General features: G+C 43.0%; 3 protein-coding genes across 8 annotated transcripts; 2 read left to right on the plus strand and 1 right to left on the minus strand.

Moving 5' to 3' along the window:
• Positions 1-3,314: 3,314 nt before the first annotated feature.
• khk (ketohexokinase) lies at positions 3,315-15,627 on the minus strand. Of its 6 annotated transcripts, none has more exons than XM_064331988.1 (8): positions 15,373-15,627; positions 14,112-14,228; positions 12,593-12,814; positions 9,791-9,863; positions 8,687-8,833; positions 7,676-7,764; positions 6,847-7,004; positions 3,315-3,829 (listed from the first exon to the last, which is right to left on the minus strand). In XM_064331988.1, exons 1-8 carry the CDS (start codon positions 15,462-15,464, stop codon positions 3,732-3,734), a joined length of 996 nt encoding a protein of 331 aa, XP_064188058.1. In that variant the 5' UTR covers positions 15,465-15,627; the 3' UTR covers positions 3,315-3,731. The 6 variants fall into 6 exon arrangements, with proteins under 6 accessions (XP_064188058.1, XP_064188076.1, XP_064188067.1 ...); XM_064332006.1 differs by lacking the exon at positions 12,593-12,814 and adding an exon at positions 12,229-12,363 and having other exon boundaries at positions 15,373-15,626; XM_064331997.1 differs by having other exon boundaries at positions 12,680-12,814; positions 15,373-15,624.
• A 297-nt stretch (positions 15,628-15,924) lies between these two features.
• LOC135241657 (ankyrin repeat and EF-hand domain-containing protein 1-like) lies at positions 15,925-16,934 on the plus strand. Its single transcript, XM_064312216.1, has 2 exons — positions 15,925-16,170; positions 16,516-16,934. Exon 2 carries the CDS (start codon positions 16,521-16,523, stop codon positions 16,932-16,934), a length of 414 nt encoding a protein of 137 aa, XP_064168286.1. The 5' UTR covers positions 15,925-16,170; positions 16,516-16,520.
• Positions 16,935-17,108: 174 nt separating this feature from the next.
• On the plus strand, positions 17,109-24,915 carry ankef1b (ankyrin repeat and EF-hand domain containing 1b). Its single transcript, XM_064331975.1, has 8 exons — positions 17,109-17,434; positions 17,955-18,104; positions 18,295-18,418; positions 19,009-19,861; positions 20,281-20,507; positions 22,054-22,202; positions 22,860-22,997; positions 23,755-24,915. Exons 1-8 carry the CDS (start codon positions 17,384-17,386, stop codon positions 23,842-23,844), a joined length of 1,782 nt encoding a protein of 593 aa, XP_064188045.1. The 5' UTR covers positions 17,109-17,383; the 3' UTR covers positions 23,845-24,915.
• Positions 24,916-25,696: the final 781 nt, after the last annotated feature.

Here is a 25,696-nt window from a genome sequence, read left to right on the forward strand (position 1 = left end):
CCTTGAAGCATGCGTATGGCTTTGTTTCAGCAGCCTGAAGTGGCAGTCGCCAACCCTGGTCCCGGAGGGCCACAGGGGCTCCTGGCTTTTGTTTTCACTTTAAAATCAGCAAGTGAGAAACCAGATGAGGTAAGTTAACCCCTGACTTAACTGATTCATGCTAGGCTGGACACTGGCACTGAACCCAGCAAAGTTGTTTTTGGCATACATGCAGGGCCAGTGCCAGCAGGAAATTATGTCACTGAATTTTCCACGAGTACGGACACCATGAAGGCTCTGGCTGAGCGCAATAACCAGTCTTTTTCCGCATGGCTGGTGCCTCAGTCTTCATCCTTCTGCCATGAGTGAGTTATTTTCAAGATTCTCCATATGCGGGGTTAACAATGAAAGTATAAACACAGACAGGCCTATGAACATATTTCCCCATTCTCTTTTATTTTCACTATTGTGATATTGTCTGTAAGCCTTACTTCACTTTTGTTTCCTTTTATTCTCTCTCTGCACAAACTCATGTGAGCAGGGGGAAGGAAGACGCAAGAATGGGAGATTCTGATCGCTAACTGGGGCAGCTGGAGAGGGGCCAACAAAGTACATATTGGCCCCTCCCCAAAAATTTAAATTCAATTTGAAGCGAGAGCTAACCTTCAGCACAACATATATAACTAAATTTGAAGTCTGGATTCAATGAACATTTGTCCTTAATTCTGACCCACATTTCAAGAGCAAGTGTTTCAGGAAGTGTCAGAGGAGTAGATTTGGAAGCAGCCTCAGACTGGACCTCAAGTACAGCTACCACCTGTCAGGCTGTTTTATAATAAATCACTTATAAATGGCTGACAAAAGTGCAGTACTTCATAATTAATACTACACAATGTTTTTAGATTAGAAATCATTTCCACAAGTGACAAGTAACCTTAGTATGCTGTGTAACTGGCTGTGCTGAACTTGAACTTTTGGTGTTTATATTCTGCGTATGTATTTTACAGGGACATTTACAGTACATGAAAATGGAAGTCAAAGCAGAAAAATATGTCTGTGCGATACATCAAAATAAGTGCTTTGAATGCGTCTGTTGTCAATGATGCTGATGTGTCCACATTCTGAAGAGTTGAAACTACGGGTAGAAAGTCGCGAGCCAAGAAAAATCTTCCAGAAGGCCGGCCTAGTCTAAATGGGAAAACCAACATTTCTGGATGCACTTCAATAGCGAAACTGAGCTTTAATTTACGAGGTCCCTGGTCTTTGCGGTTTCGCACAGCAGTGACCTGTCTTCTACAGACTCCCGCGCACAGACGACACATCGGGAATTGAACTGCCTGCCCTCTTAGATCCTTCTCACTCCAGGGAACTCACACTCACATTTTCCACAATGTTTTCCAGTCAGTGGTCAAGAGTCTGACTTTCCTTATCTGTTAAGCAAGTGCAGGTATACACCATAAAGCAGTGTCCATGCGAACAACTAAATAACTGTCAAAAGGACAAATCATGAAGAGTTATTACAGTGGCTGAGCTGGAAAGGGCCAAAGTTATTCTATATTTGACAACTGAGATTGCAATGAAAACACAGGGCTTCTGCTCTACCTTATTGTGTCTCAGCCTGTCCAAACACAAGAATCTACTGAAAGACAAAATGGCTGAGTATAGAATGTCACAGACAAACACATTTTTGACGTGAAAAAAAAGCCTGGTGATTTAATAGAGCAGCTTGATTGTAAAATATACAGCTTCAGTGACCTCCTACTCGACACATATATCAAATTCATGCCGTATTACAATGATTTTGTACATGTGCTGTATGCACTCAGTGAATACAGCACAGTATTTTTGCTAAAGTGTGTCAGTGGAAAGGCCTTGCATTTTAAAAGTAGTTTTCTTAAATGTACCATTTAAACACATACGCCTGATCAAAACCTGAAATGAAACGAGAAATTCTTGCATAACAGACAATCAGTTTTGAAAAGTAATTCCAGTGAATTTATTATGCTAATTTAAGATTTATTTATTTATTTTTATTTAACAATTTAATTTAAGATAAGGTTTTCTCTCAATTTTGAAGTTGAAAAGTGTGCCTCTCTAGTCACTACTATGCCACCTACAGAAGCTCCAGTGCAGCTAAAGTGCCTGCACACCTCACTATTTTACACAACACAGGCAACACAGTGCTACAGAAAGGTTAGCATGGAGTAGAGGTGCATCTCTGCCTATTATTCTATGTGCAGTCAGTATAAATGTAGTATAGTCTTACTGCAGTAGTGCAGGGCTGGTCAGAAAGATTTAAAGGACCAAGTTCAGCAGCTGGCTATAGTTTGAGGACAGCTGATTTACAATATACAAACATACATTGCAGAAATCAAGTTTATCATGTTTTCCTTTGTGTTTCCAACTCATGGTAACAGTTTTAATGCTGCACTGTAAAGTCAGAGAACACATAAAACTACTTCAGCCAGGTGCAAAAGTTAAATAAGCAAACTAGTGCAAATTCACACTATTTCAGAAAGGTATTTATGCAACACTGCAGCAAGGAATGTTTTTTTCTCTTCTTTCCAGTCAAATCTAGAGTGAGGTTCATCAGTTTGAAATGTGTTCTTTGAATTGCATTTCAAATTCTTAATCAAACACTTGTGTGGTTTTTTTTTTAAGCTCTGGGGCGCAGTGGTATGGGGACTGGACAGCTGCATCTGCCTAGGACAGGGAGGGAGAGTGGCAAATATCCTGTTTATCTCTCTCCATTTCAGCAGCGCCAAGTATTATCAACACATCTGTGGAGGGCTGGACGCGCTGGCCTGCCGTAAACAAACTGCGGCTGGATACGGCGCGACCGACCGCAGTCGCTGACTGCCGACAAATCATCGGCTACCGCGCGAACCTGTTCCAGCGCGCGGCCGTGGAGACGAGCTAAAAACAGCACAGGCATGCTAACGAACGCCTACCGCAGCTCGGGAAAGAAATTCCTACTGTACGAATCCAGCTGAGAATTCGGAGAGTTCAACTAGGATTTTAACCTCCCATTTGTAAAGACATAAGTCATTCGAACAGAACCAGCCTTGTGTCTATTGTTAATGTTAAAATGTGGCTCCTTGGAACTGAACTTTTCTCGGTGCTGTGCCTATGATTGGTAGTTGCTAGGAATATTAAGTTCGCCATTGAATCTGGTATCAGTGGCAAAACCATTATTTCACAGAAAATCCTCTATCATACTTCATGTAAATGGTTCTGGGCAGATGTCTGCTGAATAAGTAAGTGCAAATGTGAATCTCATTGTACACAGTAAGCCACAGAGATAAACGACTGATGGATAGTACAGTCACCCCACGTCATCTTGTCAATTATTTATGTAAACATAAAATTAAGAAATTCAGATTTCACTTACACTTAAACCAGTGTTAACCCAAGCAGCAATCATTTCTAGTAATTTAAATTAATTAACAATCAGTTAAACAGACGCTCTGAATGTACAATTTAAGGTTAAGACATTATTATAACAAGTTTATCTGACAGATGGAGTATAGTTTCGAAAACAGAACCGTTTTATACCTTTTTATACATTTTTTAATGTTTTGTTTTCGTAATTTCAACGAAAACATTTTTTTTTGTAATATATCATTTGTCTGCCACTAATGTCATGTGGGTTGCCACGTTGGGTCTTTTTCACATCCACAAATGCTAACCAGTCTTTGTAGCACTTGTCCTATGGTTGTTTCCAGCTTGATTGCCTTCACCAGCCTGCTTCTTTACTGTTTCTGTGGCACGATGTCATCGTATCCATGGACACCGCACTTCCTCCCAGCGACCTGGCAGCCGAACGACAGCGCCTCCTGCAGGCTTTTCCCTGTTTTGACAGTAAAGGTGAGAATGGGGTCATTTCTACCACAGTCAAAAACTTACCCACGGATAAACTGCAGAAATTTTTAAAATGCAACGTCCCACACGGACCCAAAAACATCCAACTTTGAGCCCACCTCTCACTGGCTAGAGTACATTGCATGCCTGGGTCAAATATGTATTTGTTTTGGATTCAAATACTTTTCTGTGCTCTATTGATCTTCTCTGGTGTAATTGAGCCTGCCAATATGACCAGAAGGCAGGGTTTGCACTTTTTGAGAATATTTCATTGGTTCCAATACATCAGACAAGATCAGTAAAGTGTAGAAAAGTATTTGAATCCAAAACAAATACATATTTGACTCAGGTTTAGTACATTGCATAAGAGGAAGTACAGTGGACTGTTTCCGACGTGGCAAAATGTGGCATATGAAAATGAAGTAATGAAGGATGGGCCCTTGCCCACCTTTAAAAATTGATAGACGGGGGGCTGCATGCTGGCAATTGGGGGAATCCCGTTATGGCCCTGTTCTTGTGCGTGAACAGCAGCCATTAAGGGTCGCTAGTTCCACACAGATTCCGGACCATGACAGTGCCAACTGTGGCCAGCAGTCCCACAGGGTTATGCACAACAGGGTGTGCCATCTAGACGGGAGGGCTTCAGTCAGCTGGTGTAACTGTCTCATCGGCACTAGCGACATCCACTGGTCGATCAGGCACCCGGAAGTACAGCCGTTGAGCTGTACGTTAAGGGTCTTCCTCCGACTCGTGTCTACGTGTGCCTGACTTGCAAACTAAAGTGCGATAAGAAGTGGCATCTGACATCACATGTTTCGAAGAAGACCACATTCTTGCCGGCACTCTCTCAAATCAATAGCAGGAGTCGCGGCAACGACCGCTGATAAAAAAGTATTTCATTTTTTCAAAATTATTTCAAAATGCTTGTGATTGCTTGTGGGTGTAGATTCCAGAAACTGTGGTTGCATTACGAGTGCCAACAGGCCAGTCAATGCTATTAACTGCAGGTTGCTGAAGGACGTTCAGTGCAAAGAATTTTGATGAATAATATCAATGCGCTTTCTCATTCCAGATTTTTAAACAAGTAAATTGAATTTTTTTTAAACTGCGCCCTTCTCTGTGATCTAATGGGCGGGGCGTCGGCCAGCACTATCACAAGCGTAGGTCGTGTTCAGACCCCTGAGACCGGGTACTTCCTTCTCTTGAAACTCCACCTGTTTGTATGCCTTCAGGCGGTCAATGTCATGGAAACACAGCCGATGAAATCACATCTAAGCAGGCCTCTGTGCGCTCACTCCAGGGACTTTGACTCTGGGATTACTTAAAGGGTGTGGGTTTTCCTCTATGATTACAACAACCATCAAACATTTATGAGCAACGCACCCAAAACAAGTAAACGGCTCTTTGTGCTCATCTCCGATCAGTCTTTCTATTCGGCGCCAGGCCGCATTTACAGAATTCGTGACAATTTCACATGAAATTTGATTACATGAGCAGTTCCTAATTTGTGTGCACGCGTAATGTATATAACTTGCATAGGAATGAATAAAGTTTCACAAATCAAATGTATTTTTGATAATAAATTACAAACATCCCTAAAACAGTGTTTTTAACCAGCTCTGTTCCTGAAGATCTACCATCCTGTAGGTGTTCATTTCAACCCTAATATGGCACACCTGATTCTACTAATTAGCAGCTCAACAAGATCTCTAGCTGTTGAATGAGGTGTGCTTTAGTAAAAACCTACAGGGCAGTAGACCTCCAGGAACAGGGTTGGTTACCACTACTCTAAAGGTACTCTCGTTTGTGAACAAACTTTATGACTTTCAGCCTTATATGGAGGCGTACTGTAGTTTACCTCACTATTCATCTATTTGGACATTATTCAAGGTGCAAGGAAGTCTGCCAGTACTCTAAAAACGCATTTAAAGGTCTGCTCACAACATCTTTCAACAGATGGAAGAGCAGTCGTGACTCCCCGAGCGCGAAAAGCTTGCGCACCAGGCTTACACTCGCGTCTGCAGCGACTTCATATTTCAGCCCCGTCAAGCAACGTTCTCTTTTGACTCGAGTCCAAAATAAAACCACGCTCCCGCGAGGAATAGTCCGTGCGCTCGGTCTGCGGCTCGCACCGGGGGTGCACACACTCTCACGTCATGTCGAGGTTTATAAATCACAGCTTTTTTGGCCTCTGCGATTCAGGATTTCGGTGCACGCGCAATTTATGTTGAGGCCTCTGGATACAAGAAATCATGTTGCAGGCATGGCTGCGTTCTAATGTGTACTCAGTGTTACAGCTGAATACTTCTTGCTTTAAATGCAGCAGCAGTGATTTACAGATCACAATACCTTGCATCCAGGAATGCAACTTTAAAATTAAGAAGCATATTAGAAACAAATAAACACATTTTCTGCTTTCCAATTTCCAATTTCTGGCGCTAGTGTACAATACTATAATATTATAACAAAAAGGAATACAGGAGAGACATCCAAGGTGGACTGATTCTCGGAAAGGAGTTGAAGCACAATAAATGACAAATTTCTCAATTTTCCACTTGGCTATACATATGGGCTCTTTGGAATGTCCAGGTAACTCTGAGGAAGACGTCAGATGACATCAAAACATCAGTTCCCTGTTCCCCATGGATTAAGCCTGAGTGTAAGAACAAATTAGTTCTCAGCCATTGTCATTTATGTGTGCTGCAACTAGACCTTTTCCAAGAATCATTTCACATTGGAAGTCTCAGTTGGATTCCTTTTCGTCTCAGTATTTTGCCACAGTATTTCTCTGAAGTAATGCAGGTTCAGTACCGTGCTCAAGGGCACAACGGGGGACTTTCTGGGAACTGAACCCGTGACCATTAGGTTACAATACCCCATTACGCTACACTGCCGCCCAAATGCGGCTTGCGAGTGGTGTTGGTTAGTAACCTCCCATTTTGAGACTCGCAGTCGAAACAGATCAGCACCCGAGTCTGGCGGGGGGATGTACGGCAGCGCACTCACCGCGGGAGAGGGCGAAGATGACGGACGCGTTGAAGGTGTCGCCTGCCCCGAGCGTGTCCACGAGGGCCTCCGGAGGGAAGGCGTCCGAGTGGACGACCGCTCCGTCTGGGCCCATGGCATCTGCCCCTTTCTCCGCCCAGGCGCACATTAGCACCGCCCTTCAGGGAAGAATGGAAGAACAAAAATAAAAAAGGGACCTGACAAATCAGGAGTACAATATGACAAACAGCACAAACAGTAGACGCAATTGGTTCACAGTACCCGTGCCCAGAATTTCATCCAGAATTATATCCATATGCAGTCAGGAGTTTACGATTTTAAAAGCAGTGTGGTGCTGCCTAAACAACATACCATTGTTTCAAATAAAGTGCAATCAGTCAAAATAAACTGCCACCTTAAAAACCTTAAAACAAGTAACATCCTTATAATGTGCCAATTAAATTAATAGTTTATTCCTTAATCATATCTGTCTTTATTACATTGGTTGCCCTGGTTCTTTGTGTTTGAAATAAAAAAACAAGGCTTTCCCAATGTGTGTGGAACTAGCGACCCCTAATGGCCATTGGTAGGTACATTCAACAACCTTGAGCTGAACTGCGGAATTGAAGCAATTACTTCAATTCAAACCAGTTACATTTAGCTATCAGTCAATGAGAACTGAAATCATGAAGACATCTCCAAGACAGAAATGCAGTTGACACTTAACCATGTAGAAATAAAGATAACAAATGTAGCCCATTGTGAATTCCACGGTTGAGGGGCATTTTTATATATTCACATAATGATTTTTTTCAGTTTATCTTTTCATAGACTCATTCGATTTTCTTACCCCTTCTTCACTCTACCATAGAGACCCCTCAGTGCATCTGCTGCAGTCTGGAACCCAAAGTGTTTGGCCACATCCTTACTGACAAACACCTGCACAGAACAACCAAGGTGTAAGAGTATGCAAAGCAGAGTAACAACCTCCACCAACTGTGAAGTCTACAGCTACCATGTAATTATGTGATGTGTTTTTGTCAATCACACGGAAGCTGGAAAGCATTGCTGCTGACTGGCTGTCTTAGGAACACATAACAGGGGTGATGTTTTTTATCCCCAGAAATGTTGCAAGTGGCCTCTGCAGTTTGGATGTTTACTTCCACATCAGGTACACTTGAAGAAAAAAAGATGGCAAGACGCCACATGGTAGCGATAATCGTTATTGGCTGCAGGACGCTGCCAAGGTCAGGCTCAAAGTTCAGACTTTGCCATACACTGCAGCCAACAGGACAGCCCCTTCCTACCTGCAGGACATAATTCAGCACTACACTCAACCACTCCGCTCAGCTGCAGCAAGGCAACTTGCAATTCTTGTCCTCCATTTCAATGATTTTCCACCCAAGCTCGCCAGTGGTGGAACGGACTTCTCATTCCTCAACAAACTGCTTAGTCACTGCCTATTTTCCATTGTGGTCTGAAGACACATCTCTCCAGACTCTGCCTTGACTAAAATGACTCTACATTTCTGCAGAGCTTCCCCCAATTGAGTAGCACTTTCATGTAGCACTGGTATCTTGATCTTGATGTTGTACTTCTTAACTGTATCTCTTGTAATCATGCCTCACGGCCTCTCCAGCTTAAGACTTAGCCATAGCTTTACTGACGAAATAAAATCTAACGTAATGTTATTAGATACATTTGTGTGTTAACTAATAATCACTTAAAGTATTTATTCATAATTTTAAGTATCATTTAAGCAGGAATCACACTAAGCCCACAAATGAAAAAAAATGAAAAAATGAAAAAGGATCAAAAGAAAGAAATAAAAAGAAAAAAAGACAGAGACAGCAGCTCATACCACATCTCCATATGGAAATAGCTGGTACAATGGCTCCCTGGTCTTTTCTATCTCCACGGAGATGGTGATCCTCTTGTCCTCTGGTAGCGTGCTGTTGTAATGCTCCACCCGCTGGATCATTTTCACTTGCTCCTCCGCATTCCGACCCTGCCAATCAACCAATGCGGCAACAGCACAAGGCCATTCAGCCAAGGACGATTACCAATGATGTGTAAATCAGAGACGTGGTTCTTGTATCTGAAAGTCTAATTTGTAATGTAGTAAGCATGGGAATATAGACAAGGGCTGTGACCGAATCAGCCTCCGAACTACTGTGTCCTCAAAGTATTCACTCTCTACTAAGCATACTACTGTGCGCTGTTTACTGCGTATGTTTTAGTACACGATGGGCAGTACGAGAAAAAAATCCTATGTGCTATTTTTCAACCATTCGGTGGAAGTGTCGAAAGACGTTCCAACCTTGCTCAGGTGTCATGGCTGTTGTTGAAGGGAAATGTCAGCGAAGCTATGTCTCATTTTTAAAGTAAAGCTGCACATCATATCTATGGGGCCAAAAAGGTTGTTTACTGCTTGAAATGTACAGTATGCCTTCAAAAATACTCAGCGAAACCCCAGAAATAACTACCTCGTCTTGGGATTTTAACTACACTATATTTAGAGAAAATTCTGCCTTTTTAACGACTTTCTCCTTTAGTGTACTCAACAAATATGATCAATAGTAGGCAAGTGTGCTGATTCAGACACAGCCAAGATATGCTTAAATAGGAAAATGATCCACTTTACAGAGGAGCCCCTGGGACTCCCTTCATGGTCCCCAGTTCTGTAAGCTCTGTAACATGTTATATATCTGTGGACTGCGGTTCCATGATCAGCTCTTTCAACCACAATCCAAACCCCAAACAGTCAGAAATAAAACTTGGTTTATCAATTTATGAACACGTGGTTTATATAAAATTTGGGGGATGAAGGCTTTCAAGGTGATCACCAAAAAGCTCTCAACACCAAAAACAATCAAGCACTTTGAAATGACCTCTGTCAGAAAATGGTTTTGCAAGTCCCTTTTTTTTTGTTTTCCTAAATTGAAGAATGCCCCCGGGCTCTCACCTCCCAGTGGATCCACTTGTACTGGCTCAGATCCACCCTGGAGAAGTCTTCTGCCGAAACATCTGGCAGGTTTCTGAAAGAAAAAAAGAAAGTTAACACGACTAGAAATCCGATGAGGTAATAGAGGCAATCTTCCAACAAAATAAGCTGTCCCCTAATATCAAGGACATAATCACTGAGATTTTTCCCCCAGGTTTGTGGATTCAGATTAAGCATAATTACGATTGGAAATTCAAATTTTTCTGTTCAATTAAGAGCTCAAGGCACTGTATTACATACACATATAAACAGGGTACATATGGGTATTTAAGGATATGTAAAGGTACGTGGTGCTTTCCAGGGGGCCGGTGTTTATATGCTTGCGTGTGTAATTTCACCTAATGTACTGCGAGTCCTGTTTAATGAGTGTGGAGCACCAGCAGATCCCAAGACTTTTCTAGGTTTAATTCAGAGCAAATGAAATAGGGATAAGACAGACTGACGTATCCAAGTATTGGTGCCAAATGGAAACGAAGGAGATCTACTTCTTTAAATGGCTAGTTTCCTGGCGTCCTGCCACCTTAGTCCCATTTTATTTGATTGATGATTCCAGGTTGAATGGGGCAGGCCAGGTGTCTGTGCGTTTTGTCTCTTACTGGATAACCAATCAGCTAGAAAGTTACACACAGACATCCTCTCATCTACGCAACAGTTTTATTCAACATCTGGCTAAAACTGCTTCGTCTGTGCTTAATTTGCTGCCTTTCTCTACAGAACATAATCAAAGACTTTCCTCAACGCGGAATTCCTCCACTCCACTTTGCACCCATTCGGAATTAAACACACACTAGCGATGGCCTATATTCCAAAATGCTAGGTCATTGGCAATTTCTGCATACAAAAAAGGTTAATATTTCAACTTCTACATTTCCTTAGTATTGTTAGCATCAACTAAAGGAATTATTTAATGACCATTAATGTTCTGAGTACAATGAAACTGAAATTATAATTTGTAATGGGCGGTCATATTTTAATGGGAAGTGATATATCAGTTTCATCCAATGTTTGGTTTGCCACAATCAAGCAACATTGTAAATACGTCTCATTCACAAGCCTCAATTATCTCAGCAATTACTCTGCCTCATTTTAAATTAATAATTACCCACATTTCTTTCATTATGAAGCAACTTGTTTCAAAATTATCATATTAACTGCTAATCATCCTCACTTTTTATCATTAAAATTACAGCAGAAGAGATAGGCTCTAGTCCTTGATTCTTTGAATACGCCTGCTGACTATTAACTTTTAATTAAATACAGAATTTTTTAAAAATATATATACTTGTGTATGCTTAACAACAATACAGTGACAATACTTGACTGTATTGTGGATAGGCATATAGCATTTTGAATATACTTTGACTAGTGGATGAGTCAAATAAACCAATGCCTGTTACCCCTTATCTTGTAAATTGGGTAATTGTCATTATAATGGTTACACAATTAAGTACAGAAAACATACACAGTATGAAAGGGATTTAAATGGAAGTCAAGGCGCTGTAAATTCTTGTGTTTGTCCATTCACATTGAAACACTCTTCCTATCATTGGAGTAACTGATCTGACGATGAAGCATGCAGGAAGGGATAGGAAGTTTTATTTAACGATGATTTTATACGGATGTTTAATTTAACGTGAAATTTTCATTTCTAAGCATAAATTAGCGTGATGCCACAGCAGAGACCAGTCTAAACATGTTTTCCTGGATCACATTAGAATATCCTCCAGTACAATCACATTACTAAGGAAAATACACCCCACAAGCTTACAGTTACATGCACAGGCCGAGCACTAAATGCACAAAGACGTGTCTGGTGAGACTACCGCAGTACTGCTTGATCAGTGGTTCCCAACCCTGTTCCTGGAGATCTACCATCCTGAAGGTTTTCACTCCAGCCCTAGGAAAGCACACCTCATTCAACAGCTAGAGATCTCATTGAGCTGCTAATTGGCAGAAATAGGTGTGCCTAATTATGGTATGAAATGAAAACCTACAGGATGATAAATCTCCAGGAACGTGCTAGATGGACTAATAGTCAACTTTTGAATTTTCCCAGGCCAGTGACTTTTGGCACAAAATGGCTGCTTTCCAAGCTTTACCAATACAGTAATGCTGCCAGAGGGAGGTTTTGATAAAGTCTGAAATCAAATTTAGAAAAGTGGGCAGTTTAGGACTGCAAGCTAAGTGCATGCATCCACATGCTCATGGTCCTTCAATGTCTATGGCCTACATTACAGGATCCAGGCTCTGCTTATTGTGAGCACCTTTAATGGCAAAGTGAGTCAGCAGCCCCAGAGGCAAAGATCTGAGTCATTTTTTCCCATGTGGTTCTTAGGCCCGTCTCTGCGGTGGCACGGCTCAGCTGACCAGGATTAGCCCCGCCCGCATGCGCGCATTACGTGTCAAAGAGAACGACTGTGCGGGTGCCGCTGATGGGACACACCACACAGCAAGCACACGGGGTCTCCCCCTCCTTCTGCCACGCCACACCCGAAATGTCCACCCCACGACGCACAAAATCGGCCGTTATGAAACTGGAGATGGGGGGGGGGGACACAGAAAAAACAAAAAAGCAGTCAATCCGCTAAAAAAAAAAACACGAATTTCCATGACAGCTTTGGTGGGAGTGCAGGGTGGAACGTTAGCTCGATCTCGGCGTCACCTGAAAGAGGGAAGAACGGTGGTTTTGCTCAACTTAAGACTTTAAACCGACGTGCCTGAGAGTGAGAGAGAGAGAGAGAGAGAGAGGGCCCCCTGACAAACCCACGACTCCGAGCTGAGCCGTGTCCGGACGAGGGGCGACGCGATAGCCGTACCCCCGCCATAGCCCCGGGCCACGCCCGCACAAACCTGTTCATGTGGAGGATGGTGCGGCTGCCAGTCCGCACGTTGCTGATCACCACGGAGGCGGGGAACGAGCACTCGGCCCGCTCGGCCAGGAGAGACACGTCGATGTCGTACCTGCGGAAGTCTGCGAGCACGAAGCTACGGACCGACGTTCCCGACAGACGGGGTGAAGCAGGGAGAGGAGGAGACGGAGACGCAAAGAGAGAGGGAAAGGGAGATGAGAGGAGACACAGAAAGAGAAAGAACAAAGCAGAGAAAAAAACAGTGAGAAAGACACGGGATAGATAAATAGTGAGTGAAAGAGAAAGACAGAAAGAAACAACAGACCAGGGATAAAAGAAAATTGATTATCTGCAACGCCCCATGACTTGACGGTCATGTGAGAGAGACGTGAGAGATCTGGATGGGCACAGCAAGAAGGACATGGATGACAGTGCTTCCTGTAGTGTGGTTGATTTATCAAAGCCACCAGCCTGCATCAGGAATAGCAATCAAGCCCATTCAGTCAGATGGAACCGAAGGAGGGGCACACACAGACATGTTGGGAATAAAACAAAGAAAGAAATGCTGTTTGCTTCATTAAAAAAAGGTCTTAAAAAGGTTGTTGTATGCATTGTTACAACGCTGACAGCAGTAATCATCACCATTGTGCTCAATTTTATTCTAATCTGATTATAATCTTAATTCTGCTCCTTTCCTGGGATCAGAGAAAAAAGATTATTAATGGACACTGTTTCACAACATGTGCATTCATAATCTTATATAGCATCCTCTAACGGCCAACATCAGCCACCAAAAATAAACTGTGACATGCTAAGAATTAAACAGCTTAGCAGGCCGCAGTACTAAAATGATTAATTTGCAGTACATTAAGATATATATAAATATATAAATTTGTATTAATTATATAAAACAAATGGTAAAATGGTAAAAACTGTAGCATTAAAAGTGATAAGAAAGGTCAATTTTATTCAAAAGGTTCTCAAATTTGAGAATCCCTTCAATAAATCTGAGGATCTGCCCATTAAAATAAATGTTGTAAATGCTTTTTCCTGTCCAATTTTTTATTCCCAATCACATTTATAAGCACTCACTGCCACAACAGAGTACAGAAGCATTTATTCTCTTATGAAGCACATAATGTCAGATACTGCTTCTTTTCATCCGAATTTTACATGTCTGTTTCACACAGACATGAGCCAGAGAAAAAGTGCAGTATGTGCAGCTAGTTTCAATCAATCCCCATCACTTTTGTTTTGTTTCTTGTTTTTTAAGCCAGGAAGCCTTACAGTTTAGCCTCTAGTTTTTTCCAAGGTCCCGCTAAGACTCCTTTGTGGACCTTGGCCTTCCCAGGACCGCCATTTTGAAACCCCTGGCTCTGCTAATGTTTTGTCGTCGTTACTGATTAAGCAATAGGACCTTTGACTGTACCTACTCTGCTACGGGCCCAGGTGCAAGAGACCCCATGAAGGCGCACGGAGCCCCGAGAATGGAGAGGACGGTGCACGAGTTTGACGCATTTCCACCCCTCTGCCAACGCTGAGACAAACACCTGCACACAGACATGCCAACACACCAATCGCATTATCACTTAGCCTGCATCGCACAAATTTTACAAACAAATGAAAACGAGTGAGTAAATATAGTTAAATTATTCATACTTACGTTTTTTATAGTTAAGGCTTACATTTTGTAGAACAGACACTGCTTTTGGATGTGCAATTTAAAAAATACAAGATGAATACGCATAAAGTTACAGGCAAATCACAACAGGCAGGGGGCATCTTATCCTATGCTTCCCTGCATACAAGCATCACTGCGTGTTTTGAACTGCATGCTGTACGCCTAGAATTACCTCAGTAATAAGCTGGTATATCCCTTGAGCTTTCATTAGAACTGGGACACATAACTACACATATGCCAGATAAAATCATTAATTAATTTGGAACACAGAGCTACTTGTAGACTAGAATTATAAGTCAATTTAAAATAAAATTAATAAACTGAAACAGTTCTGTACTGAACGTCCAAAGGCTATTACTATGGCTGCTGATAAGGCGACTGGGCAAGCCTTCAATGCGATACGGATTCTTATAGCCTGCGACAACTTTCGGTACCATAACGCCCCTGGCACGCCCACCAAACGTGGGCAAACAGATGCCTAAGACTGCTGCAGAATGTCGCAATAGTGATCGTTATATTGAAGGCAAAACATAACAAAACATTTGCATCCTGGATCTACCATTATGCACTTAATGATGGAACACTGAATAATAATAATAATAATAGGCCACATAAAACTCTTGCTTATGCTGATGCTGAAATATTCTTTCGATGTATTTCTTTGCCTGGTGGTTAAATTCATTTGCTAGCTCAGCAGGAAAGAAACTACCGAGCTGCTAGCTGTTTCTCAAGTGAAAGTAAAACACGTCGATAGCATTCAGTGTAGTTATTTTGTTCAGCGTAAAATGAATAACTGGTTTCATAACAACTATAAAAGAAGCATACACTATGACTTTCTCATAGCCTATGCTAAACACATGCTGCTACATAATTCATTCATTGCTCCAGTCGAGCTGCTACCACTCCAAATGTGCACTAATTAGGCATTAACACTACCCTGGCTTCATTCGGCTATTGCATTACTAGCCTACAGTTCAACTTTACGAATTATGCAAACGGGTCACCTCACCAACCTGCTGTCCGTGTCCTCTTCCGGGTACTTGTCCACAACATTGATGATGTCCAAACATACTAATCCGATGCACAAAATCTTTTTGTCTCCCATGCTGCCTTCATATAACAGCTAACGGACGTCGTTTGGACTTTGAACAACAAAGTTGCCTGTGTCATGCTCATGCTGCATCTAGTCTTTGAACTACAAACGGGGCACGTGTGTGCCAAACAACGGTTCGAGTCCGACTCGACTCGCCTCTGAAGTCGGCATTCAACATGGCTGCGCAACGAAGGTATTCCGGAGTACTCCGGAAGATTCCGAAGTTACGCGCTGGATTTGCAAAGCCATTTGCCAACATACAATCAAAACAGTAATAATGACCACATTTTTCTTTTGTTTTGTTTTTTTTTTATTACGCCGCAAATATATTAATGTGGTTATATCCGTTATTAGTCTATAAACGTTAAAGAAGCATCATCGGTGTGTTTACATGATAAATTACCTGTTTTGCCGATATTCGTTTATGATATAAATTTTTATTTTTAAAAATGGATTTACATATGTGACATATGCATCACCGCATTTGCACTAAATTAAAATAAAGATTCAAAGTATCACTGTGTCTTGAGTCAAGACTGCCCTCTGGAACATCTGTGCTGTTGCTAAGGGGACAGAATATCCATAACAAAATGTATCCGAAGCATTTGCATTTATCAAACCATCCCGTCACAGACAAAACGGTTGATTTTTCACCGGCTTCTACCGTCAAAAGAAGAAAAAAGCTTGCAAATGTAATTAATCTCAAACAAGTGACCGGGTAAGTAACTGTAGTAGTGCTATTGGAATCAAATTTCTAAGTAGGCTACCTAAACAGGTTGTAAACCTTCTTTTAATTTCATTGGGCTAGCTTGGCTGCTTTTACCTAGTAAGTAGCCTACACAATCAATAATAATAAAGGGCTATTCTTTACCTTATAGTTAATGCTGATAATTTAATATAGCTACATATTAAGAATGTTTTGTCTGTGATTAATTCTTAGAGGTACAGTGGTTTTATTAGACAAGTATATTATAATCATGTGTAATGGCATCACATAAAAAGGTAAGAGACGTAAAGATGGTAATGACCCAAATGTATGTTCTCTTTTTTTTTTTGCAAGCAGTCAGCATGAAGGGACTGGTGGCGGAGGGGCGCCTGGAGCTGATGCAGGTGTACAAGCTGCTTCAGTGCGTGCGCAACCGGGACAAGGCCCAAATTGAGAAGATGGCCCGACTGGGGGTCCCCAACCTGATCAACCTCTCTGAACCCCAGGAAGGCCTCAGCTCCCTGCACCAGGCAGCCGAGGCTAACGACGGCAACATGATCAACTTCCTGCTCGCTCAAGGGGCCCTGCCTGACCTGCAGGACAAGGCGGGGTGCACCCCGGCGATGCGGGCCGCCAAGCTGGGTCACTACGGCATCATCGAGCTGCTCGGCAGCAAAGGGGCCGACATGAAAGCGGTGGACCTGGAGGGGAGAGGTACCGTCACAGTTCGGGTCCTGCAGTGCGTTCACATGCTCAACAAGGTGTTGACCAGATAGGACTCACAGACATGGAAAGGCTTTCAAATGGCAAGAAGCCTTTTTTATTTACAGTGTCAAAGGCATTGAATGGATGGGCATGTTTATTTTTTTGTTGACAACAAGGAACAAGAGACCAAGAGGCTCCCAAACCCTAGCTGTTATGTCTTCGGAAACTCTCCCCGTGCGGTCATTATATACAAGCCTTCATTTTTAATGATTCCTGGTTCTTGGTGCAATCAATCGGTTCAGCCGTGTAACTTAAATAAATAGGAGAAGGCTCGTCTTGTTTGTTGCCTCACCAGCCCGGTTGTTTCCCAGGGGTCCTGTTTTACTGCATCTACCCCACCGAGGGACACCTGCACTGCCTGGAGGCAGCTCTGAAGAACGGGGCTGATGTGAATAACATCTCCCACAAGGGGAAGCCCGTCCTGGTGCTGGCCTGCGAGAACGCTGAAGAATGTGAGGAGATGTGCATCGATCTTCTGGACAAAGGAGCAGATCCAGACAATGCTGATGAGGTCATTTCCACCTTGAAGTTCAGATTCAGATTTCATATTTTTATTTATTAATAGCTAGTTGCTCGCTGCAGCTTTATTTCATATGTGGTAATATTATTTTTCTCAGCCTGTTAGAGACAGAAACTACAAAACAATAGTTGAGCACAAAATTGCTTTTAAGCATGTGATTCATAAGACAAAATGAAACAGCACATTAAATGTTAGGTATTTAAAATGTTTATGATTTATGGAACTTGACATAAAGCTTTGGGGAAATAGACATGGACTAGTTTTCCAGGAGACAAGTTTGAGTGTAAGGTTGAGTGATACCTGCTCTTAAGCAGTTAGAAGGTACACTGTAGATATTAACTTTCCATGTGACATTCTGATTGCTATCTCCATGCTAGTTTGTGAATTTTAACTCTCCATGATTGATGCTTGATATTAACTCTCAATGGTAGATATTGCGTATTAGCTGTTTGTTTTGGATGCTGGATATTAACTCTCCATATTAGACGCTGGCTCTCTTGTCCTCCCACAGGAGACAGGCCGAACGGCCCTAATGGGAGCAGCAAGGGTGGGAGCCGTGAATCTGGCTCGGGCGATCCTCCAGGACTACGGCAAAGTCAACGACATCGATAACAACAAATGCCACGCTGCTCATTTTGCTGCTGAAGGGGGCTTTCTGGAGGTGGGTTCCCACATAATTACCGCAGGCCAACAGCCCTGGAATCTGGATGTGCCCTTTTTGAGGCTATGTATGAGACGGACCGCTTTGTTTGTGAGACTGAGCAATGGGTCGTTACGTCTGCGGGTGTGAGGGGGGGGGGGGGGTTATTAATGGTTGCGGGTGTGAGCGGTGGGTGGCTTTGTGTCTGCAGGTGCTTCAGCTTCTCTCGGCATATTTGGCTGACCTGGGCATGGTGTCAGCGAACGGGAACACGCCGCTACACTTAGCAGCGGCGGGCGGCTTCGCAGAATGCTGCAGGTTTCTCGCCCAGAGAGGTACGAGGAGCCCATTACCAGCTTAACATTAGCTTGGAAGCATGCCAGCTCTGTCTTCTGCCACACAAAGGTCACAACGTTGCTTTTGTGAATTTTCACTTTGTTCCAGTAATTGATTCTTGGTTCCCGGAACATTCCAGAAGCATTAGCGTAAAAACATTCCCAGCATGTCGCTCAAGTGTATTTAAATCACAGGGAATATAGCAGGAACAATATTAAAGCATTATTCTTTTTTATTCCGTTCTTTTTCAGTTAAATTAGAATTTAAATTGTGGACAGTCACTCATTTAGTAGACTAAGTAAAGCTGCAGCTTTCCCTGGTGTTTAGCAAATCCTTGCAACATGACTGGAATGCTTTTCTGTAATTTGTGTTACTATAACTTTGATACTGTTCTTGAAACAGTGTGTTAACAAGGTTAATCACTGGACCACATGTGTCTCATTTTTTTGGTGACAGATGTCTATTCATTCATGCAAGGAAGCAGCTGTTAAGCTTTTTCCATCAACAGCAGGACCGTTCATCTATCCCTCTTCCTACCCATTCATGCCACATGTTGTGATGCACTCTGTCTCTGTGCCCTCACCGTCAGGTTGTAACCCCAAATTGAAGAATGAGGAGGGTTTGATTGCGCGACAGATCGCCAAAAACTTCGGCAACAAGGCAGCGATGAAGGAGGTCAAAAAGGCTGAGACGTTGTACGGGAAGTATGTCGAGGGCGGAGAGACCAACCCCAATGAGCTGTGGGCCCTGACTCTCCACGACTGGTCTTACGAGAACGAGGAGCGCCTGCGCAACTCCTTCGACATGGAGGAGGAGCAAGACGACGAGGAGTCCCACGAGCCCGTGCAGGTCATCTCCAAGAACACTTTCCTCTCCGTAATGACGGACGGTGGCGCGCCGGTCGACGCCGAAAAGCTTGAGAAGATCTTCGCTGCCCACGACAAGAAGCGGGAGGGCAAGATGAACATCAACGACTTCTTCAAGGGCCTGGAGTACCTGCAGAAGGCTTTCGTCTCCATGTCCTACGGCCCCAAGAAGAAGAAGGCTGGCAAAGGGGGGAAGGGAAAGAAGAAGAAGGGGAAATTTGTCCTGCCCTTCCCCATATGCGTGGTTCCGCCCGACCAAGCCCCACGACGGAGCGACGGCGGGCCGCCCCACTATATGATCGAGAAGTACCACCACTTCACGGACACCAACCGGTTCAGCCGCGACCACCCCCCGGCCCACCCCATCGTGGACGACTCGGCCTGGTACATGAAGGAGCCCGAGAAGGCCTTCGTGGACATAAACCACTGCGTGAAGAGGGGGGACCTGGAGTCGCTCAGCCTGGCCCTTTCCCAGTCCGTGCCCGTGGACGTCACGGACCGCTTCTACAAGACACCCCTCATGACTGCCTGCAGCAGCGGCAACTACCAGGTGGCTAAGTTCCTCATTGGCCAAGGGTGAGCACACGCAGCATCATGGGAAATGTTTTCATTCAGGCTGTGGATATTCATCTTAGATGTGCAACGGAGTTCAGAGTGTCAGAAATAAATATTAAACCAAACTTCTACTGTAAATACTAATTTAGTGTTCCGAATAGACATAGAATTTAGGCTGGGATTCAAGCAATATTTGTCCATAACAATTCCCTCTTAAATCCAAGTGTTGATTCATTTTTTTATCTTTCCACAAATAGCTACATTTTCACTGAGATGAACTCACCACTGTTTATTTTTGTTTGTGAAAAACAGTCAAAATTAAAAGTCTTATTAAAAGTCAAATCTTATTTTTAATTTCAGTGTTTGTCGTACCACTGCCCATGATCAGAACCCTCTTGGCCTTTAACTGCCCCGGCTGTCGATTGTCTGTTGGGTCGCAGGGCCGATGTGAACGCCTGCGACCAGTTCCAATGGACCCCGCTGCACCACGCCTGCCACGCGGGCCAGGTGAGCATCATCGGCCTGCTCGTCCGGTCGGGCGCGGACATGGACGCGGTGGCCATGAACGGGACCACGCCGCTCATGAGAGCCATCGAGAGCTGCCGGCCCGCCTGCGTGGAGCATCTCCTTGACGCTGGCGCCAATGTGCACGCTCAGAACAGCAAAGGTACTGCACCTTACTTGCGTGAGATAGCATTACCGTACACACATCTGCTTTTAAGTGCCCGTTATCCAAATCTGCATTATAACTCATCCATATGTTACACAAATTAATAGCAGTAGTATTACAATAAAAATAATAATACCTGTTATGGAAACATATACTGCCTGATTTACTAAGACCTTGGGCACATGCAAAAGCAATAACATGACCAGGGATTGGTCATGATATTTGTTCAGTCAGGACCACTGTCATCAAAGTAATGTCTTTATTGACAATAAAGGCAACACAGTTATGTTTGGCGGTATGGCTCTGTTCTGGAGCTCTCCCGCGTGGATAAGGCCAGGAGGCCAGCAGCCAAACCACCCTAGAGGGGTACATTACATTACATTACATTACAGGCATTTAGCAGACGCTCTTATCCAGAGCGACTTACACAACTTTTTTACATAGCACTTTACATTGTATCCATTTATACAGCTGGATATATACTGAAGCAATTTCGGATAAGTACCTTGCTCAAGGGTACAACGGCAGTGTCCTTACCCGGGAATCGAACCTACGACCTTTCGGTTACAAGCGCAGTTCCTTACCCACTGTGCCACACTCCGTACACACAGAACAGATCCAGCAGCAATGCAAATTCTTAATACATAGGGATGGAGCTGGGGTGGTGGAGGGGATTTACAAAGCAACGTGCAGCAAGCTTGCATGCAGCCGAATGAGTAGAGGGAGGCTGTTTAAGTAGACCGCCCTGTTATGTGAATGTACTGTGATAGGTGAACATCACTCAGCTGAGCCATCAGCTGATTCAGCCGGAGCGCTTGACTCTCGTGGCCTGCTAGAACTACGCAATGCTCCATTTTTGCACCAATCATTGGTAGTGTTATTAGTTTTTTTGCATGTTCTACAAGGTTTCGCACGTGTTCAAGGTTTTGGTAAATCAGTCCAATACTGTTATTGCAAATATAAATGTAAATGGCTATATTCTTACAGAGAGTAAACTGCAGCTGTGTCTTATCTTTTGTTTCATTCTGTTCTGCATGTAAATATTGTTTTATTTTGTTCTTAATTTCATTCAGCATAGGTTGTAGCTTCCCTTCAGACCTGATTCACAATCCTTTGGGATGGTTATTTCTTTATCTTTTTTCAGTTAAAATAGGCCCGGTTCAGGATCACAGAGATAACTGACCTCTTGAATCAGCAACGGATGATATTTCTCACTGTCACACCTTATAACTCAGCTTAACAGTTAAACTCCACTGCAGGGAGACATCTGCCATCATCATCACCACGGCTGCTGTTCATTGATGCATTATTCATTGTTTTTAGCAGATTCTGTCATACAAGCACACACATACACATTCTCAAGCAATAAACTGAAGTGTCGTACAGCAGCGACATTGCCACGCTGATGTGTTGCGAGCATTCCGATACAAAATGGCTGCCGTGAGTCACCCACGTGGGTGCTTCTGTTCTTAAGTGGGCAGTGTTTTTAGAGAGAAAAATCAATTTTTATTATAACTGATGTTTGGATGTTGTTTAATTGTAGAACAGAATTGCTTGGAGATTGCAAGGGCCTATGGGGACCAGAGGATAGTCTACTTGGTGCAAACTAAGCTCGATGATCCTAATGACATCAAGGAAGACAAGCCGCAAGGAACACCGGCCACTGCCCAACCAAAACCTTCACAAGATGAGGTAAAGCCACATCACCCTTACATTTTAGACAGCTGTCCATTTGTCTGATTATGCCAGTAGTTCCCTTTCTTGTACCGTGGAATGCCGAGATTTAATACACATTCAACCAGAGAGGAGGGAACTAATTAGTCAAATCAGTAGGCGAAGTGATAGGTTGGAATGAGAACCTGCATACTCTCGCCCCTCCATGGCACATGATTGGGCACCACTGGACTATGCCACAGGTAGTGAGCACAATTGGTATAAGGTCACGTCATGAATGCCTGCAGTCTATTGACCTCCTTTTGTGTGTTTTTCTATTATTTTTTGTCTGTACTAATTATTGTAGCGATATTGCCACGCTGATGTGTTGCGAGCATTCGGATACAAAATGGCTGCCGTGAATCACCCACGTGGGTGCTCCTGTTCTTGACTGGGAAGTGTTTTTAGATTTTAAAAAAATAGTTCTGTTCTGCATGGAAATATTGTTTTATTTTGTTCTTAATTTCATTCAGCATTGGTTGTAGCTTCCCTTCAGACCTGATTCACAATCCTGTGGGATGGCTATTTCTTTATCTTTTTGTAGGTGTTTATGAATGTTTTATGTTTGCTGTTGATGGTCAGATAAAAGTCCTCACTGGGGATCAGTAAATTGTGTTTTATATGTATGTGCCTCAGGCCCCTGCCTCCCCGCGCACTTTGACCCCTGAGCTGGGGGCAAAGAAGCCGTCGCGGATGGACAGCGTGGTGTTCCAGAACGCCCGCATTGCCAGTGGAGCCGTCGACAGGCTTGACATCACCTACGTGCCCAAAAAAGTATGCTCCTCCCCCTGTTATCCGAGCCGGTTCTCCAGGGCCCTTGGTTCGTGATTGTATTTGTTCTTGCTTCCGGTGTGATGCAGGGCTAGGGGTAACCACTGTATCACATGGTGAACAGACAGAAACACAAGAAAGGGGATAATTGGCTTGGAGTCCTTTGTTTACTCTTTGAACAGAAAATAACAGAAGCCTTTGGAAATAAAGAAAAGACCGACCTGGCAACCAAAACTTCCTAATAAGTGTGAAGAAATAAAAAATCCAAAGGGGAAAAAAAAACAACCAATGGCGCAAAGATCATATACGCAGCTGCAAAGTCCAAAAAACGCAACTCCCTTTTGGCCTGCCAACCAGGCCTTTTATTAAAACAAATGATTTTGTAATGGTCCACAGCTGTAGTGGTTACAATGCCTCATAGCTCTGGCCATGCGTATGTAGGGCCGGTGCTGCCCCCTGGTGGACAGCACCCTAACTCCCTTACTGGCACCACACCAGTCATACTGTCTGAAAGATGCCAAATTTTGTCATATACAGTGACATTTGAGACACCATAGCCACAAAAGTGGGTAAGAGCCCATCACTGCAGAACATTCCGGCAAGAAAAATTTATGGAAGTGTATTTTGTAAATGATGTTTAATGGATTTTAAATCCACCACACCTCACACAACTGCAGGACAATGTCATCTTGTTAGTAGCATGAGCGTCGACGATTGATGTTCTTGGAATGGAACCATTAGTCCTTTCTATGTGTCTTAGACGTGGGGCCCACCTGTCCCGAACAAGGAGGGGCAAAGGAAGATCCAACCCAGAAAAGCAGACCTGGAAGGGGCCAGTACATCACTGTAAAACAACAACACACAGACTCAGGAGGAGGCGGAGCCATCAACCCAGCAAATTGGGACTCGTCTTAAAGCTACAGTCACGTGATCAGGACTGTCCTTTAGTCTGCTTGTCTTTATGCACACTATATGGGTCAAGCTCAAATAATACCACTTGTGCTCAGACAGCTAGAAACAGCTGTGATACAGAACAACTGAAAGTATTCAAATGCTATCCTTATGTACATGGAGTCTAGTATTGATCTTTTTATTTTTTACTTTTTGGGAGCACTTTCTGTGTTATATTTAGATATTCACATGTTTGATATTGGGTTCTGCAATGTTTAAGTGCCAGACTTCCCACAGCTGTGTGGTCATACCATTCAGTTCTCCAAAGGTGATGCAGTTAAAAGAATTACTGGTGGGTTCTCTGAAAAGGATGTAATAATTTGAAACAAAGGGGATTGTAAAACGCTTGTCTCATTATATCTCTTTGAAGCTGTATATCAGCGCATATCTGAAGGTCTCACAGTGTAGTAATGAGTTGTCAGGCTGAGTTGGATATTTAAAAAATTAATCTGACAAACCATTCTTGATGTACCATCAAAAGATTGAGACAGCTGTGGAATCAATTTTTAATATATTAGCCTTTATTTCCATTAGTCTATTTCTCTGGAAATAAATAATCAAGCGCGGTTGACAGGAAATCCCACCTGAGGGGTCACAAGGGTTCATGTTTTAATTGTTCTAACGGTTCGGGTTATTTAAATTTGTCTCAGTGTCTCGATGTGCGGCAACTGCGTCTTGTTTACTTGTGTAAAAATGCCGACTCAGACGACGCTGCGATTCGTATCTGGGGAAGCTGGGGGCAGCTGGTTTTCGGAGCCAAGTTTCTGTCTCTCTCGCGCCGGAATCCGGGTTTTATCGACAACAAAAAGCCGCGAAGGCGCCAGCGAGCGCTGCTCAAGCTGTGCAGTCACTTCGCTGATTGAGAATGAAGTCGAGGCCTGAGAATTTGAGTGTTTCCTGGTGTCTCTTCAGTGTAAAGTGGTCAAGCAGTGACTTCATTTGCTGGTCAATTCTAGAATAGTAGTGGAGAAGAACATGAGATTATATAGGCTTGTTTTACTTACTGTCTAGGTAGCATCCTGGTCTTGAACATACTGGAGTTCTTTGCTGCATGATCTGGCCAGCAATTCCATGCATTAAGAACTTGTTTAATTGAATTTAATTTTACGTTTAATTTGTTTTTATCTATGGCCCCTTGTTTTGATCACTGAACTCAACTCATCTGTTTTCTACTTTCTACTTTTAACCCCTTTCAAGACAGTAAACAAACAAAAAAAAACAATGTAGCAAATAGCTACTAACAATAACAACAATTATTTAAATTATTGAATGTTAGTGATAACAAGAAAATAAGAACAGCAGTCATATTAATAGTGTTGGACTGTCTGGCTTCAGCAATCCCTCGGGCATTGATAGTTTGTTATGTAACTATACTGTGCTTTCAATATTGCACGGCTACCTCCCCCTCTTGGGACAACTATTGAGATTGTGTTCCACAAAATATATTAATTAATTTCCTTTATGCCAGCATGTGGATGCTGTTGTGAATATACCCATTTCAGGTGATTTAAAACAATATTTTGGAGAACGTTTTTACAAGCTCTGTTTTAAATCCAGGTCTTATAGCCATACTGTAGCTCTCCCACCAGGGGGCAGTGCAGAGCCAACTGTGTAGTTGAGAAAAATGACTGCGATGAACAGCAGTGGGAAGAATATCTGCAGGCCTCAGAACACACCCATTGCAACAATGAACAGTAAAATAACGTTAATGTGTGTGCTGGAATGGCATGAATCATTTAGTATATGAGTGC

Source organism: Anguilla rostrata, chromosome 1 (assembly GCF_018555375.3).
Source record: "Anguilla rostrata isolate EN2019 chromosome 1, ASM1855537v3, whole genome shotgun sequence".
Classification (NCBI taxonomy): domain Eukaryota; kingdom Metazoa; phylum Chordata; class Actinopteri; order Anguilliformes; family Anguillidae; genus Anguilla; species Anguilla rostrata.

What these genes read in the sequence shown, in the direction of transcription:
- khk (XM_064331988.1), bottom strand. Translation starts at nt 15,464, where the DNA reads ATGGGAGACAAAAAGATTTTGTGCATCGGATTAGTATGTTTGGACATC. An exon ending in GCACCTGGGCCCGTAGCAGA is followed by an intron (nt 12,815 to 14,111) that starts GTAGGTACAGTC and finishes GTCGGTCCGTAG; the next exon opens with CTTCGTGCTCGCAGACTTCC. An exon ending in TATGGTAGAGTGAAGAAGGG is followed by an intron (nt 7,005 to 7,675) that starts GTAAGAAAATCG and finishes TCTTCCCTGAAG; the next exon opens with GGCGGTGCTAATGTGCGCCT.
- LOC135241657 (XM_064312216.1), top strand. Translation starts at nt 16,521, where the DNA reads ATGAAGGGACTGGTGGCGGAGGGGCGCCTGGAGCTGATGCAGGTGTAC.
- ankef1b (XM_064331975.1), top strand. Translation starts at nt 17,384, where the DNA reads ATGTGCATCGATCTTCTGGACAAAGGAGCAGATCCAGACAATGCTGAT. An exon ending in CAGGTTTCTCGCCCAGAGAG is followed by an intron (nt 18,419 to 19,008) that starts GTACGAGGAGCC and finishes CCTCACCGTCAG; the next exon opens with GTTGTAACCCCAAATTGAAG. An exon ending in AAGTTCCTCATTGGCCAAGG is followed by an intron (nt 19,862 to 20,280) that starts GTGAGCACACGC and finishes GTTGGGTCGCAG; the next exon opens with GGCCGATGTGAACGCCTGCG.